The 18,871-nt window shown below is 38.2% G+C and overlaps 1 protein-coding gene across 1 annotated transcript in view; it reads right to left on the bottom strand.

The window, feature by feature from the left end:
• Positions 1-17,580, bottom strand: part of LURAP1L (leucine rich adaptor protein 1 like) — a 52,603-nt gene extending 35,023 nt beyond the window's left edge. Inside the window, exon 1 of the mRNA XM_066368164.1 lies at positions 16,560-17,580. Coding sequence (XP_066224261.1) covers positions 16,560-16,865 — 306 coding nt within the window. The 5' untranslated portion in view covers positions 16,866-17,580. The remainder of the gene's footprint in view (positions 1-16,559) is intronic.
• Between the last annotated feature and the right edge of the window lie 1,291 nt (positions 17,581-18,871).

Raw genomic sequence — 18,871 nt, 5'->3', positions numbered from 1 at the left:
GACTGATGTGAGGTGGCCACTTGTAGTGCTCTGTTGAAATCTGTTCTTAGGAAAGGTCTGAACTCAGCAAGACAAATGGTACAGATCATTAATTATGACTGCAATTATGCAAGAGGAAGGAAGAACAACATTCATGCCCCATAATGCTTTTGCTTATGAGAAATGCTCACTGAAGTATAGTATTTAGAGGTAAAGTAATATGTCTGCCACTTTTTAAGCTGAAGAATGTTTAAGCAAAAGTGTACTTGTGTGTGTGGAGAGAGAAAAAGAGAGAGAGAAAGAGAGACAGAGACAGAGGAGTGGGTAGGGAGAGAGAATGCAAAGGGTCAACGTAAATTGTTAACAGTGGGAGAATCTAGATATGGGATATAAAGTCATTTTTGGTACTATTTTTGTAGCTTTTATGTAAAGTCTAACATGATTTTTTAAATAAAAGTTTTTTTAAAATGCCTCCTGTGATAAAAACTAATGCCTTTGGGAAAATGAGATTTTAAAAGTTCACACAGGGAAAAGACAATCCAAAAAGAAGCTCATGCAGTTGCTCATTTAGTAGCAATACTAAACATTTGGTAGCCATTTTTCATCATTTGAAACTAGTTCCAAATTAAAAACAGAAAAATGGGTTGATTCCTTGAAATTCCTTTCAAATCTAGAATCTTATAATGAACACTCAGGAAACACAGCTTTTTTCATTCTGTCCATCCAGTTTACTCATCTGGGCATTGACAATGGGATGTTTGCTGAAGTTTCCTTAACTGCCCAAATATCTAAGATATAGTGTGCCCAAGTCACATTATACTCGTCAGTCCCCAAGTCTATACAGAGGGCTGTGCCAAGAACAGTCAGAATTAATGCCCTAATGACAAATAATACCCAGGTAATAAATTAAGCTCCCAAAATATATGATTATTTATATTCTATCAATACCAAAACCACATAGACAACACTGTACTATAAATATATAATATATTGATATGCATACTATACAATATTATAATTAATGTCCTTTTTTTCTTTCTTTTCACTCTGAAACTTCAAAACCTCATTCCAGAGTAGGAATAGAGAGGATGGCAAAAACTAAAGTGTTCACTTTCTTGGTGTACTTATCAGAGGAGAAATATAACTCTTTCATTTCTATGTTCTACCAGTACTACTAAGAACAGAGATGCTTGAGACTGACAACTTCCTAGGAGAGAGTAGGTCCCGCAACCAGGAAGAAAACTTGTTGCTTACCACTTCACACACACAAAAAAGGCAGAAAAGCGTTTTTCCTTTCTTTTTTATTTTGTTTAAAGTGGTACAGTAACAGATATTCAAAAGATGTTTTAGTCTTTCTTCAACCTAGAAACCTAAGTTCCAGGTAACTGGGTGTGGCTGGTGAGAGGCAGAGGAGGGGTTGGGGTTCTATGTTCCAGTCCAGAAAGGAAATGTTGACAATGCATTCCAAACACAAAAATTAGAAGCAGGACTAAGTTGTACTTTAATTTAGACATTAAATGCCGAGTCCCTAAATAATTGGTTGGACATTATGGAAATATAAGCATTGATTAGTCAGTCATACATAATCTCTGCTTTCAAGGTGATTATAGTGAAGGAAAAAGAAAGATAATGAGTAATATTATTGATCAAGTTGAAACACATAGTCTAAAACTTGGCCCAATAGAAAAGTGACGATTAAAATCATATATATATAGAATTTTGTCAGACTTTCACCCTGAGGAACTATATATACTGCTCACTAAAATTAGTGATATTTTATCACTTCATATTTATTTTTAAATACCCCCTAATTTTTGTGAGCAGTATATGTAGCCCTGAAGACTTATGAATGTATTTTATATAATGTGCAGAAAGATTTTTTAAAATGAACAATACTTAGTCTACCATTAAATCATTTTTATACTGTGACTAAAATTATTGATATCAATGATTAAATTCAATTGTACTTAATAATTCCTTATTTATTATTTCTTTGCAATACATTTTATCACCAATTTTTAAAGTGGCAGAACTAGGAAATGGTTTCAGGTTCTTGCCTATGAAATCCTAGTTGACTATTTCTTATCCTTTTCTGCGTTCTTAGCAGTGACTAATTTTGTCTCTAAAAATGTACATGAACAATCTGAGTCCCAACATTTCCTACTCACTTATTTTTGGTGAGAAGCATAAGGTTCATATTAAGAGATGGTAGAATACTTTGTAAATATTTCTGAAAAGAGCTGTCAACTTCATTACCTTGCTGTGGTGAACTTGTCCATGTTTAACAGTAGCTATTATGATTAAAAATCTGAAAGGAAGTTGGTTTTTAATTCACCTTATTATACGGAAAGGATGGTCCCTAGTTGAAGTGGCCAATTCTTACTTGAACACTCAGCATTCCAAGTGTTACTTCTGGGTCAGGCAATTCAAATTAGCAACTCAAACATAGTATGTGCTGGATAAGAAGTTATTTTACATGTAGCAATGCCCCCTTCTTCTATGAAATGGAATAAAAGAAAGAAAGAGAAAAATGAGTAGTAGGAACAATTCTAATCTCATCTTTTCCTAAACATCAGAGTTAAGCTATTAATCAAATGGGAAGGACCAAAAACAGTAATGCTTAATGAGCTCTTACTATTGAGCAAGCAGAATTCCAGCTATTTAACATTTATTGAACTCCTTATGTGCTTAAAGACCTGAGCATTGTCCCAAAGCACAGAGGTTGCTGGTTCGACCTCCAGTCAGGACACACACAGAAACAGATTGATGTCCCTGTCTCTCTCTCACTCTCACTCTCTCTCTTCCTCTCTCTTAAAAAAAAAATCAATAATAAAAAAGACACTTAGCTGATAAAAGGCAGGGCTATGATTCCTTGAATTCAACTCTACCTTATTCTAAAGCACACATTGTCTCTTTTTTTTTAATTTTTTAATTCTACCTATAATTTTTTCTTATCAAAATACAATATATACAGCATGGAGAAACTAGATAAAATGAAAGAGCTCAACAGTAACAAACAAAATCACCTATAACCCCCTCCATCCAATGATGCCAGTGTGAATATAGAATATTTTGTTTCCAGCCTTTTGTCCTAAAAGCATATTATATCCAAAACTATTTCTCTTTCATAAATAATTTTACAATATAATTTGAATAGTTAAACAAATATCTGTCATATGCACATAAGTAAACTACCTATCATTGGTCATTTAGATTATTTCCATTTTTCAATCATACATAGTACCAAAAGTACACAGATGATACTTTTAGTACAAATTCATTATTATTTCCTTAGGATAAGTAAATTTTTATATTTATCCTAATTATATCTGGCACCAATATTGCTCTGACAAAGAGTATTTTTTTCCTTTTTTAAATATAAAAAAGCTTCTATGATGTGCTTTTCTATTTCTAGAGATTATCAACTTTGTATTTTTGCCTCATCAATTGCACTATTTTTATACAAACAGTGATTATCTGTGACTGCTATACTTTGCCAGGAATATCTCCAAAGTAGCAGCACTGTAAAAGTTGTGCTTTGAAGCCATATATATATATATATATATATATATATATATATAAAATCAATACCAGAATGTTTGCTGAATCTAGAAAATTAGCAGCAACATGAGCTTCTAATAGTCTCAAGCTGAAAATTACATACGCATGTACACTCAGAAATATATGTCTATAATTTAGCTAAAAGTATGTAAGCAACTATAGATATGCTTTCATACATTCAGAAAATTTCTAGGAGAATACATAAATTATTATTCTTAGTAGTTGTCTTGAAAGAGTAGAAATTGGGTAAAGGAATATGGGAAACTTTTATCCACTTTAGATCTTTTTGTAGTGTTTGCATGTTTGTGTAACTGTGTGTATCATTTTAATAATAATAATTTTAAGATTTTATAAAATTAAGAGAAAACATGGAAACAAATAATAAAAGCACCAATACAGTAGTAGCTATTTATCATTAAATTGTCAGCAAATGAATTACAGGTCTGAATCGAACAGCCTTAAAAGTTGGACTTGATCACCATGAGGGTTTTTTCTTCTCAATTTTGGTCTCAAGCTTGTTTGGTTGGCATCAAAATAACAAATTAATGTAGACCAATTTAATGTCTTTTGCAAAAAACCCCCACAAAACACAAAAAATCAGGAAAACTATTGGAATAATAGTGTGAGCTAGCAATCATTGAGTTGTAATAGGCATATCTCACCATTTGGGATACGGTGTTAAAACCTCTTAGTGAGTATGCTTAGGTAGATATGAATAAAGGAATTTTATTCTGCTCACAAAATATATAGGAAATTGGAGAGTTCAATTCTAATTTAAAATAGAGAGAAAAAAGGAAAATTTCATCATTTTGATTACAAACAGATAATCCTGATCATGTTTTAGTTTACATAAAAATAAATGGTAGTATCTATCAAATCTTTTTTAAAACTTAAAAATTGTTCAAGAAAAGCAATAAGATGCTAATATGGAGAAGAATATGCATGTGAATGTGATGTGTTCCCTAGAACTTAGAAATAAGGGAATGATTATCCTTTAAAAATCTGAAATCAATCATAAGACACCAGAGGTCAGGACTGAAAACTCAGCCTTATAGACAGTACAATATGCCAGCTTCTGATTGATGGAATAATATTTTGAAGAATAAAAGGTGTCAGTTAGAATATAGGTTTAACTGCAATGGAGATGCTGGCAGACCCACCCAAGAAAGTTTGTCTTGGTAGCTGTCCTGAGGCTGCCAATGAAAGGCTGGGTTCAGCAGTGCCAGGACACAGTCCAATTCCTAACTCACTCTTGCCCTGATTTCTTACTTTGCCAATCTTCTGGCTTTCCATGACATGGGCCTTCAGGGAGAGGGCTTATTAGTCAATAATATAGTTCTAGTTTATATATCACTTTCTTGGAAGAGCCACTTTGAAGGAGATTAATTATTTCTTCAACTGAAGAATAAAAAGTTCTGATTATGTCTGATCTCTTGGAACAGAATCTGTTTATTTTATAATGAGCATTCCAAAGTCTGAACGAATCTAAGATGTTTTTGAGCCCTGAGGACTGAAGGCACACTAATTCTTGGAAGGCCATTCTGCTTTCTCCATGTGGCGTGAATCACCTTGTGCCATGTTAGCCTTGGGTCCAACTTTTAAAGGTTTTATTATTATTACCACATGGAAAAGCTCACCAAGAAGGTTATGTTAAAATGGTATATGGTTGAAGTGATTTACATTCTAATTTGAATACTTAGTTATTATTTCTTCTTTTTTATTTTTGAAGATTTATTGATTTTAGAGAGAGAGAAGTTGGGCAGTAGGGAGGAGTGGGAAGCATCAACTCATAGTAGTTGCTTCTTGTATGTGCCTTGACTGGACAAGCTTGGGGTTTCAAACCAGTGACCTCAGCATTCCAGGTTAACAGTTGTATCCACTGCGCCACCACAGGTGAGGCAAGATTTAGTTATTATTTCTTCAAAGGAGAAATGAAATATTCTAAGTCAGAAACCTAGAGATGGAATTTACTTTCTAAAAACTATTAAATATTTGTATAATCACATAATAAAAACTGAAGTAATTATCTTTATTTTAATTAATAATTTGTTGGTTTATGTAAGAGAGGTAACAAAAAAAATAAAAATTAACTAGATAAACATTTCTTAAGCTCTATCAAGTATCTGTTTCTATTACCTAACACCCCACAGTGCCTACTTCAAAAGTGAGTGAGAACGTAATGACACACTACATGAAATCTGTTTACCACACTAACTGGCGTATTGTAATCATCCAGTAAATGTCAGATAACAAGAAAACATATTATGTAAAGTAAGGAAAATGAAATCTAAACATACCAGAATTATGTAAATGTATATATGTGCATATATGCAGGCAAAGACAGACAAAGGCCCGAGGGAGTCACACACTGTTAGTAGTGGTCTCCTTTGGGTTGCAGAATAATATGGGCGAATATCATATTGGGGGTAGGTAAAAGGAGACTTTATTTTTCTTTTTACAATATGTCTATATTTCTGGAAGTTTTATTGTTGGAGACTGCAAGCTGACAGGGTCCTTGCGGTTTAGATTTTGGGGGGACAGAGGTGTGGGGGACTGGCAGTAAGCTTGACAGTCTGCCCATTCCCCCACCTCACTTGCTTGATTAAGTTGCTATAGGCTAAGTTCTTCTCCACACGTCCATGTTAGCTGTGATGCTGGATTCTGGATTGTTTATACTAGTCCTATCCCCCATGTCCTTCGGACAGACTGGAGGCAGTTTTCTTCTTATCCTTTGTTTTGTGAGGTTAAGATGTTATGCAGAGTGGAGGGTTTTCTGCACCACTGAGGAGAATTCCTGGGTGCCTTGGAAATGTGGCTTTGTATCAGAGATCTCTTTGATTTGCTAATGACTTTACTCTGCCCTATAAATAAAGGGGTTTGGGGGTGGAGACTCACTCTTGCAAGCTATGGGCATTGCAGAGACCTCCCAATCCCATCCTTTTTCTCTCTTAGTTTATTTCTTCATTCTGCACCGTTCTCACTCAGGACCTGGACAATTACTAGCTGTGGTTTGTCCACGGCATTTTATAATGAAAAAACATATATTTACATTTTAAAAGGGAAACAATAACATTTACTGTAAAAATGTTCATTGACGATAAATGAGCACATTTTCTGGTACTTAGATATAGGACAATTGGGGAGTAGCTTGGATCCACCATATAGCCTGTCTTACAGTGGTTCTTGTTGGAATAAATTGATGAGAAACCGCTTACAGTAACTTAGTCAAGTTACTGAACTCCTGTAAGCCAGTGTCCTTATCTATAAATGAGCATAATAATAGCTACATAAAACATCTAGCACTATATATAGTCTCTTTTTAGAAAGATAGATTATTAGGTTTATTTTGAAGTCTCAGACTCCGAGGATTTTGAAGAATATGTTTAAAAATATAACCTTGCCCTGGCTAGTTGGCTCAGTGGTAGCGTGTCAGTCTGGCGTGTGAATGTCCCAGGTTCAATTTCCAGTCAGGGCACACAGGAGAAGCCCCCATCTGCTTTTCCACCTCTCCTCCTCTCACTTCTCTCTCTCTCTCTCTTCTTCTTCTCCCCTGCAGCCATGGCTTGATTTGAGCGAGTTGGCCCCAGGCACTGAGGATGGCTCTATGGCCTTCACATTTCAGGCACTAAAAAATGGCTCTGGTTGCAACGGAGCAAGGGCTCCAAATGGGCAGAGCATCGCCCCCTAAGGGGCTTGCCAGGTGGATCCCAGTCGGGGCACATGTAGGAGTCTGTCTCCGCCTCTACTCCTCTCACTAAATTAAAAATCTTTTTAACTGGGGCTTTTATAAACACAGTTTACATTGAGCACAATTTTGGACTGAAGTGTTTCAAGCACACATCTGGGAAGTCATGCCAGGTGTCAGGATTCGCAGTTTCTAATTCTTTCTAGCGAGTTCTCTAAGACCCAAGCTTTATCATGAACAGAATCTCAAGGAACTGCCTGACCTGTGGTGGCGCAGTGGATAAAGCATCGACCTGGAATGCTGAGGTCACTGGTTCAAAACCCTGGGATTACTTGGTCAAGGCACATATGGGAGTTGATGCTTCCTGCTCCTCCCCTCTTCTCTCTCCCCCCCCCCCTCTCTCCTCCTTCTCTCCTCTCTAAAATGAATAAATAAAGTCTTTAAAAAAAAAGATTAAAAAAAAAAGTCTCAAGAAACTAAAATGCTACCAGCAGTAAGCTTTAAAACTCTAAGTCATAAGCACAATTTAGCTCTACTACTAATCTCTGAGCCTTGAACTGCTCAGAGCTGGGACTTCATCACTAGCAACTCTTTTAAAGTGGGAAGAAGTATTTATGAAGATGTTGGTGATAGTGCAGAAAAACAAAACTGTACAATTGCTGAGAACTGGGTAACTTTTGAATATATTCACCCAAATCTTGAGTGTTCCTAAGATAGTCTTATCTTTAGTTCTTATTTCTCCTGGAAGAGCCTATGTAAATACATGTATAGTTTAAACTGTTTAATATTTTAAAATTCTGGAAGAAGAGCAGATACATATACTTCACCTTGGGTGTCACTGGAGCATTGAGGTACTCTTATGCATGAAATGTAATACCATAGTCATGGTTAAAAACTCAGATTCTGACCTCAGTCTAGCTTGTCTCCTTACAATCTTGGTAATCTTGAGCAGTAACAACAAACATCAACACTTTATAAGATAGTTGTGAAAATTATGTTTAGTTAACTATAAGGTTTCAATGAGATAATACATATAAAATTTTTAACATAGTACCTTGCACGTAGATGTCTCATTATAAAGTAAACAAATACCCATCTCAGTTCCTCAGACTGCCTAGGCTTCAGGAAATTAGGTTCTTGAATCTTTGCTACTATACTCTTCTTGCACTGAAGCTGGGGAAAGGCTACACATATTGTTTTCTTTTGTATAGAAAATGTGGTCTCTATGGAAGCTCGAAGGATATGGTAGGTGCTAGCAGAGTTTGGTAGAAGAGGTGCCTATACTTTCATCAGTCACTAACCCACGTTGCCCATCTGGGGCTGCTTGTGTAAGGTCAACAGAACAGCCATGTAATTGACATCATTCTTATTAACTGTCCCCATCTTCACTGTTTTTGAATGCCTATATAATAGCTGGTTTTCTTTTATTATTTCACTGAATTCTTATGATGCCTTTATTTTTATGTGAACAACAAATCTGGGTTCCAGAATGGTTACATAACTCGCTTAATGCCACATACCAGTGAGTCAAAGAGCCAAGACTAAAATGAGGGACACTGAGAGCTGGCCAGGCTCTCCTCCTCAGGAAGAGATGGGTTAAACGTCTCCCCAGGAATAGGATGGTGGGTCTAGGATGCTGAGCCATGTTGGTCTGTATCCTGACTTGCTCTAGACACAATTGGAATCCTAGCCTGTCTGATTCCAAAGCCTGCAAAGGATCCACCAAAACAGAGGCCCACCACTTGAATAGAGAATAAACAGCCATTAAAGAAGAATTATAACAACAACAACAAAATGTTCTTCCCAGAAACAAAAAAGTAATAAATTCTCAGGGACCCCACATTCTCCAGACATAAATCCCAGTTTCAGAAGTAGTGTTTTAAAAACTAAAGTCTCAGTATGTGACAGTCTTTCCATTGTGACTCATCCTTATAAAATGGAAGGTAAAATAAGTATTTTTATGCTATCACCAAAATGAACATAACCAGTTTCAAAATTGGCATAAAATATATAGTCTCCCAAGGTCAGGAGAGTATGGTTGTATAACTTGAATAAAAATGGAAGGTAATTCTTTTTTGTTAGAATATGTTCCTCATGCACGTACCAGTCCTTCAACATACATTCCTAGGGACAGGACAGGCTCATCAGTTTTTGGAAACGTCAATGTTTTCCAGTTATATATAAATCCTCTGAGTTAAGTTCTGTCTGTATAACATTACTATCTTTGTCTGCACTGCTCTCAATTTGGCGCAAGGAAACATGTCCCAACGAGATTTGTTTATGAGATTAAGAAAGTATAATAATACTTCATGCATAAAATGACAAGAAACTACTGTTAGGAATCAAATTTCCTCATCTCCTTTAGGTTATCCTTAATATTCATTAAACCTTTAATCTGCGTAGTTATTGGCACTTTAATTCCTTGTACAAGGCACATTTGCTGTGAGAAATCTCCTCAGCTTTATCTGTTCATCTCAACATTTCTGTCTGATCTATGGCATCATGCACCTGCTGACGTATTTGTTTGTAATCTTTCTCTGGCCAAACTCTATTCCCATTTTATCTTTTCAGCTATCTTGTGACTTCATCAGGGAAGGTGCCCTCTGTTTTACAGCTTCTCAGTGATATACCTAGGTTTTCCTTTAGTTCTTGCCCAACTTAAAAATAACTACACTTTAGAACAAATGATAGAAATCTCATAGCCTGCTCTGAAGTATGTCTGAAGCAACTGTAAAGGTCATTTAATGGAATTAAATGTTTGAGGGAATATAAAATATTTTTTTCTTTTTATTACAAAATAAGTAGGCCATTTAACACAGGAACAAATACATAGAAAAAATCAGTAAGAGAAGGTATCGATAACATTTTATGTTCCTGTATAACGTGATGTGTCTGCATGTGTGTGTATTTGTGTCTAGTACTGAGTATTGCCTAGGAAACTTTATTAAAGCAAGAGTTGATGAACTGAGTGAGATATTTGAATGTTTTATTGGTTGAAAAGATAAGCAACTAGCTTGAGATTGTTTATACCTCACTATTACATAGCTGCTATGCAAAGAACTGCCAAAAATATGGAAATCAGGACACAATATTTTCAAGTTAATTTTCATAATGGCACTGGATTAACCATCCCAACATAATGAAACTTTGACTAAAATCCAGAATATGGCATCAAGATGTAGTATGTACTTCATTACAAACCATACTTTGATTTCATAAACAGTAATTATATAAGAAGGCAAATGTGGGAAGGTGCATTAGACACCTTCTAATTTCAGGTTCCAAGTTTTTAGTAATTGCTTTTATAATCTTATATATTTCAAATATCTTCCAGAGTAAACAGATGAAAATAATTTTTACTCTCAAACTAGAGGTATGATATGGACATATTGAAACAGCACTAAAACCCTTTGATCCTATTGTAAAAGTACAATTTAAAATTTATCACTATGAAGTAAAATGCAGATTTTGACAGATCATTTATATTATTGGAAAATTAGCTTGGATATTATCAGATATTCTAAAACTAGAGTAATACTATTTGATAAGTAATACTTAAAATCTCACTCATAAAAAATATTTGCAAAAGGAGTCTTTGTATGGACAGTGGGATGAAAATTTCAAACACAATAGGACCTTTGATGACTTTTTATTTTTTTTTAAGTAAGAGTGAGGACGATAGAGAGAGAGACTCCTGCATGCACCCGACCGAGATCCACACAGAAATCCCGGTCTGGGGCCAATAATCTGCCCATCTGGGGCCATGCTCGCAATGGAGGTATTTTTAATGCCTGAGGTGGGAGCTCCTGAGAGGCTCCACAGAGCCAGCGTCTGTGATCAGAGCCAACATACTCAAACCAACTGAGCCATGGTTGCAGGAAAGGGAGAGAGAGAGAGAGAGAGAGAGAGAGGGAGAGAGAGAGAGAGAGAGAGAGATATGGGCAGGGAAAGGGGGAGAAGCAGATGGTCACCTCTCCTGTGAGCCCTGACCAGAATCGAACCTGAGACTTCCACATGCCGGGTAGATGCTCTACCGCTGAGCCAACTGGCAAGGGCTTGATGACTGACTTTTTAATGTAGGCATTTTGTTCAATATTCCCAAGGGTTTTTTTTTTTCTTTTTCTTTTTCTTTTAAGTGAGAGGAGGGGATCACCACCAGGATCCACCCAGCAGCCCCCATCTGGGGCCGATACTCTAATCAAACTATTTTTAGCACCTAAGGTTGATGCTCTGACCATGAGTTATCCTTATCACCTGGGTCAACCCTGGGACCAATGGCTGTGAGAGGAGAAATGGGAGAGAAGGAGGAGAGAAGCAGATGGTCACTTCTCTGGTGTGCCCTGCCCGGGAATCAAACCCGGGATGTCCATATACTGGGCTGAAGCTCTATACACTGAGCCAACCAGTCAGGGCCTATATTCCCAAGGTTTTAAGGCAGGCCTAGTACATAGTCGGCACTTGAAAATTTTTAAATGAGCCCCTATCTGAAACCACCCCTGACATGCATCCTGAGGGATTCTTTTTGTTGGCCCCTTAGTACTTTAGAGGATAATGAGATATCACAGATTTACATATACTATATTTTGAAGAGAAATTACTGGGATGCAGACTGAAATGGGTGAAACAGCCCAGGACATGGATTCAGATGATATAAGTTTGAGTTGTGATTATGTTCACTGATTAACTGTGTGACTTTGCCTGTTTTTCAAAATCTCTAAGCCATAATGATCACATTTGTAAAATGTGAAAGAAAATAATTCCTCTTTCCCAGCATGACCTTAGCCTCAAATGATATGACAGATATTCAATCACTCTGTGAACTGAAAACTAGTAAACAAACATTACTGGGCAGGCTTTGCACAAGAGGTCTGAAATTTACTTCCAATTTCATTATAAATTTCCTATGTGTATTCCTCTTTTGCACATTGCTTTATCAAATTTCCTATCTCTAGATTCAAAATAAAAATACTTTGCACATTGGGAAAATTTTCTCCCTCCTCCAAACTTCCTCATGGTTACTTTGAATTGGTCTATTGTACCAAATATATTCCTGAAAATATTCTTTTCCAATATATTCCTTCCTACACTTTTTAATTTCTGTTGTTAATAAGAGTTTCAACTTTAAGCCTGACCTGTGGTGGCACAGTGGATAAAGATTTAACCTGGAATACTGAGGTCACCGGGTTCAAAACCCTGGGAGCCCCATCAAGGCACATATGAGAAGCAAAGCTCTTCCTTCACCCCCTGCCTTTGTCTCTGTCTAAAATAAATCAATAAACAAAATATTTAAAAGAAAGAATTTCAACATTAAGAAATTTGGCCACAGTATGACCAGTAGTGGTATATTGGATAGAGTATCAATCTGGGATGCAGAGGTCCCAGGTTCAAAACTCCACGGTTGCATGAGGTTGCTTGAGCTCAGGCCCCAGAGCTTGAACGCAGTTACTAGCTTGAGTATGGGATAATCGACATAATGCCATGGTCACTGGCTTGAGCCCAAAGGTCACTGGCTTGAAGCCCAAGGTTGCTGGCTTGAGCAAGTAGTCACTGGCTTGGCTGAAGCCCCCTCAGTCAAGGCATGAATAAGAAGCAATCAATAAACAACTAAAGTCCTGCAACTATGAGTTGATACTTCTCATCTCTCTCCCTTGCCCCCAACTTTTTCACTAAAATAAAAGAAATTTGACCATAGAAACAGTTTCTCCCTCTTCTTATATCTTTCAACTTTTGTCCATTAAAACTGCTTTTCTTTCTTTCTTTCTTTCTTTTTCTTTTTTCTTTTTTTTTTTTTTTTTTTGTATTTTTCTGAAGTGAGAAGCTGGGGGAGGCAGACAGACAGACTCCTGCATGCACCAGACTGGGACCTATCTGGCATGCCTGCCAAGGGGCGATGCTCAGCCCATCTGGGGCATTGCACCACTGCAACTGGAGCCATTCTAGTGCCTGAGTCAGAGGCCATGGAACCATCCTCAGCACCTGGGCCAACTTTGCTCCAATGGAACCTTGGTTGCAGAAGGGGAAGAGAGAGACAGAAAGGAGAGGAAGAAGGCTGGAGAAGCAGATGGGCACTTCTCCCGTGTGCCCTGGCTGGGAATTGAACCTGGGACTTCCACACACCAGGTCAACGCTCTACCACTGAGCTAACCAGCCAGGGCCACAAGTACTTTTCAAAGACCTCTAAAAGCATAGATTATAATATTACCAGATAAGAGTTAAGGAAATTATTTTAAAAGCATAAAAAGAGATGGGAGAGACAATGATAAAGTCATGAGTATGTAAAGAACTTTAAGTGTTAAGACTACTTCCTTCCATGCCTATGCTGTATTGTGTCAATGCTATACACATCTGTTCTAATAGAAAAAAAGGAAGTCTAATTCCTGGAAGTCTCTAGAATGGCATGTGCATGGCTAAGGGGTTTCTTAAGACAGAGTTCTGAGGGCAAGACCAAAGACTGATAATTCTAGACTCTCCAGAATAAAAAGCTGGGAACAATGAAATAAGGGATCATGTATAATACCAAGGAGGTTAACTCAATGCTCATGGTATAGGGTAGAAAAGGACCTAAAAATCATTAAGGGTCACAGCTCAACTTCTCTACATGGAGACACTAGGGGGAGACAGGAAGAGCTGCATCTGTTAGATGTTTATAACAAAATTGCCAAGTCTATATAAAAACAAATCTGTTGCTTTGCAATTATGCTAAGGCTGCGGTTTTTAAGCACCTACAGAGTTATGTAAAATAAGGGAAAACTCTCACTGGCAAGAGAGTACCAGTTTTCAGTCCCTTCTCTCCAAACTCTCATAGCCAGTGTTACCATTTGCTCAAAGGAGACATTTATTAGAGTACAAATTTGAACGAAAAACATCTGTTCTGGGATGAATTTTCCGAAATGCATAGATACTGATGCTTTACATACAAAAGATAATTACTAGGCAGTTTAGCAATCTGCCTCTGCTATCACTGTTTCTAGTTGCTTTTAAAAATCTATTTATTAATATACCATAATCATGTTATGTAGTAAGATCTGGTTTGGGGAATTAGATTTTTATTAACTCTGACATTTTCATTAAGAAAAATAGATATATCTAGAAGGTGCTGAAGAGGAACAGAATACGTAGCCCCTATATACGCTACTTTGGAATGTAGATTATTTTTAGTTGAAGACAATCAAGACCCAACAGGCTCAAGAAAAATTTTTATCTCTCCCTGAACTACCCAAAAGAATTTAGATAGGAGGCCTGGTTCAGAGAGAGAGAGAGAGCTATTATCAGCAGCCTCAAGAAAAAATTTTACCTCTCCCTTAACTACTCAGAAGAATTTAGATGGGAGACCTGGTTCAGAGAGAGCTATTACCAAAGATCACTTTTATCTGAATGACCCATCTGTAATGCAAGGCAAACATCTAATTACCAAACATCTGCTCTTCTTAATGTCCTGTGAATTACCCTTCTCCTCTTTGAAGCCTTGGGCCCTTATCCCATTACTTTTCTCAGGATGGCAAATAAGCCTCAAATGCCAAACTTGCTTCTTGTGTCTCACACTTTAATGGGGCTGCTGTAGGTATGAAATTAACTTTGTTTTTCTCCTCTTAATAGCATATGTCAATTTCCTTGTCAGACCATCCAAAGAACCTAGAAGAGTAGAAGAAAGTTTTCCTCCTCATTAGTATCTTTAGTTGATGATAATTTTTTTCCCTACAGAGATTTAGAACACACTAGGCTAGATATCCTACAGTAATAAATGGCAAGTGAATGCAAGACAGTTGAGAGCCTAAATAGATAGACTTCTTGACATTATCAGTTTGTATTTTCAGCAGCTAGTTAATTACCAGGTATAATAAATGCTTAATAAATACTTGTTGAATAACTAATATGTATGACCCATGTAGCTAGACAGTGAAACATAAGGTTTGGAATCGTTTGCATTACACAGGATGCATGAATAATATGCAAATATCCATGCACCCAGATACAAACATACATATATGTATATGTTTTTTTAACACCTGGGCATTCCAAGTAGGAAGAAAATGAGTACTAGAGTAAAAACAAAAGAAAACAAAAAAAACTATAGACTGGCTTTAAGATCTTGTGAGAGGCTTTTAGAGTGATGTCCTAGACTTTGTGTGGACTGTGGGGTGAAAATTCTGGGTACAGGATATGATCTTGAAGACTAGCTTTTTGCAGTAATATATTTGCCAAGATTCTTTATGTTGTGGAATTTATTCTCCCCGGAGTGTTCCAACTGCAGAAAAAGAGGAGGGAAACACCTCTGGGTACTTCTTTTTAATGCAAAGCTCCAGTAGACAGCATAATTTATGTAGAAAATCTTTCTCACCATGTTTGAGATGGCCTCATGTTTCAACTTTCCCCCTCTTCAAGCTGGTAGAAAATGCTGTTGATCTTTAGTTATTTTCTTCAAAAGATTTAGGAAGGAATCATTTCCTCCAACTAGTTCCTTGTTCAAATAAATTGAGGTTCGCAGAGAAGTGACTTGCACAAGATCTTATGGCAAGTAAGTGTCTTCCTCTAAGAACATCCGGAATAACGAGTGTTCTCTGACCCTGTGCTAGTCCCATCCTCCTGCTTTTAGGCTAACATTTGCAAACAGCATAGAAAACAGTTGCAAATTAAGGATTGAGGGGGAAGGGTAGGAATTGGACACTAGCAAATCCCGGGGTATGGAGATCACCTGCTCTCTTGGGTCAAAACAGTGTAATAAGCTATTCATAAGAACATCAAGGACGTAGGCCATTGTTTTCGGAACCAGCTGTGGAGAATGAGCTCAACAGTGGCCTTGGAACAGCTTCTGCACGAAGGGGCGGAGGCCGTAGAGGTGGAAGAGAAGTGAGCCAGGCAGGCAGGCTGTAGGGACCCCGCCGCGCCACCTCTCGGCCAACCGGGAAGTAATTTTGCAATAAGTGCAATGGCCTGAGCTCCCTTTTGAACCGAAAGTGTGAATGGCTCATAGCAGGCCCCAGATGCACTTAGTAACTGCAAACTCTCCGGGGACCTGGTGCCCTGGAGGCTGCGCGCTGGCCGCTAAACGGTCAGAGCCTAGGAGCACCGAGTCCGCGCTATCAGAAAGTACACAGAACAGAGCAGGCTCTGCTATCTTAGCGAACCGTGAACCGAACAAAGTCCGGGGTAAACAAGTCTCGCAGGGGCTGCCTCCAGACTTGCACCTCCGGCGCGCTCCCCTACCCCTCTTTTCCCACGCGCCCAGCACTCCACCCTGCAGCCCTGGTCACCTTCTCTCTCAGGCCTTATCTTTCCAGATGACTGCATCTTTCAGCCCGGGCTCCCACTCCCACAGCCAGCGCACCACACTCACCATCTCTTTCCTGAGGAGGTGAAGCTTGGTTTCCAGCCTCTCCAGGGTGCTAGAGTGGCTACGTCTTCGTGGTGAGCTGGAGGTTGGGGAGGAGGAAGAGGAGGATGACAAGGAGGGAGGGAAGCTGCAGCTGCTGCTGCTACTACTGCAGCCACCTCCGCAGCCACCGCTCCCCCCGCAGGGGTCCCTGTCCCTTTCCAGGGGAGCCGGCTCCTCCCCACGGAGCGAGCGCACTAGGCTCTCCGGTACTTTGCGCCCCATCTTCAGCTCAATGTCTCTGAGGTCTGGCAGCAGCCCGTCTTCCATGACTTTTCAAGAACGATGATAATGGTAGTAAAACGCTGCGGATGAGAGGCAGCAGCGGCCTCCAAGTCGGCCTCGAGCTCAGCGGACCCCTCCTGCTGCCAGGGTTCCTATCCTCGGCGGATCCAGTGCACAGTCCGCTCCATAACCGCCTGCGCGGTACCGACCCTGCAATCTCCACAGGATACGGCGGGTCGCAGCAGCCGCAGTTCTCTGGTCGCTGTAACTCCTCTGACTCTTACCAAGATTATAGAGACCAATTCATCTTCTTCCTTTTTGCCACTCCACTGCAAAATTGAGCTAATTGATATGGGAGGGGGGGGGATGCAAGTACGATAGACCCAAAGAAAATAGAAGGAAATAAGTCTGTTTTAGTTTTATGGGGAAAAATCACATTATAAAACTATCCGTCACATCTCTGCGCCATTCACTGACTGCCCATCTGGTACCACGCGACACAAAATAATGATGTGGCCACACTCCAGCGTCGTTTCATTTTCCAGCCATAAATCTCCGCGCTTTCGAAATCTCGTCAGAAATAATCTCTGGTCAGTGATAGATGAGGACGTTCCTGTGCCTGGACGCATAAAAAGGAGATATTTTAGAAGGAGTTAAAAGGCTTCCTTGATGCAGCAGTAATACCCTTCTAGCCATTTAGGCTGTTTGATCCAAGTCATTGTGTTCTTGCAAGCCTCGGAAACTTTAAACTCCGCTGGCAGGTGGACCAAACCAGGGCCAACCCTTATACCGTATATCATAGGCAAGAAGAGCAACTAATTTCCCCACCCCTGCTGCCAGTGGTAGTTTCGACGTCCTGTGCTAGTTGGGCGTTCCTAATACAAGTATTAGTGTTTCGGTTTTCCTGGCGGAGTTGCATGGCACCTACAACCTTTAAAACAGTTAACAAATATTAGAGGCAGAAAAATGGCTTTAAATGTAGTGTCATTCCCTACCCACCTCCCCCATCTTCCTAGGGCGCAACTCTAGCTTTAGAAGCCTTTCTTAATAATTTCATCCTAATAAAAACTAACTAGTGAGAATGTACAACCAAAATTAATGGTGTTACCAAATGTAGCAGTATGTCATTAGAAGCAGAAGTGAAGAATTAAATAACCAGAATAATTTATATGACTACTGAAGATAGAGATGGATTTTAAAAGGGGAAAGTTGTTGAAATACTTTAACTTTAATTATGAAGGGAAAATATTGAGCATAACTAGTAAAAAAGTTGTCTTTGATAATTTATAACTTCAACCAGGTTAAAAGCATGTGATCTATTGACCTGAGATACTTCTACCAAGTATACATTATTATAAGCTATATGATTATAGGTTTGATTCAATATTGAATTTGTGTGCTAATAATCTTCAAGTAAAGAATACTATTTTCAATACAGTCAACTTAAATTTTGGGGTTCCATTGGAATATTTTGAAATATGGCCCCTCTATTTCTGGGAAAGAAAGTATTTGTGTACTTGGTCCTTGTGACCCTTCATTCCCAGACACATCACTTGGGTTTTGTAAAACACTTTGTAAAAACAGTTGTAAATTCATAGGTAAGACACATCTCAGGGTTTGTTTGTAGCATAATCTCATTTAGGAAGTCTAGCAGGAGGAAACAGGCCTTCTGAATGAAATATTTCATGTCAGGAAGAAAGTTGAAGTTCTCTTGTCAACATGTCAAATATTTGTATGGTATTCCTCACTCTTAAGATAAAATATTTGTAAGGTAAGTGGCCCATTTTAAAGTTGGAACAATCATTTGTAGGATGAAAGGAAAACAAGACTTAATCTCAACTCACTGATAAAACTACAAGCTTTGTAATAAATTTGGAAAACCACAAGCTCACTGGGTAGGAATTGCATCATGATATGTAATTATGGAAAGCTTGCATCTTAGTTGAAAATAGTTGTGTTTTTTTTAAATTATAAAACTCTTACAAATATCAGCATAGAACTAGCTGAGAAGAGTATCTTACAAATGCAATACCTACCATAAACTTGGTTGA

Source organism: Saccopteryx leptura, chromosome 2 (assembly GCF_036850995.1).
Source record: "Saccopteryx leptura isolate mSacLep1 chromosome 2, mSacLep1_pri_phased_curated, whole genome shotgun sequence".
NCBI lineage: Eukaryota > Metazoa > Chordata > Mammalia > Chiroptera > Emballonuridae > Saccopteryx > Saccopteryx leptura.
This window is presented reverse-complemented; position numbering and strand designations above follow the sequence as displayed.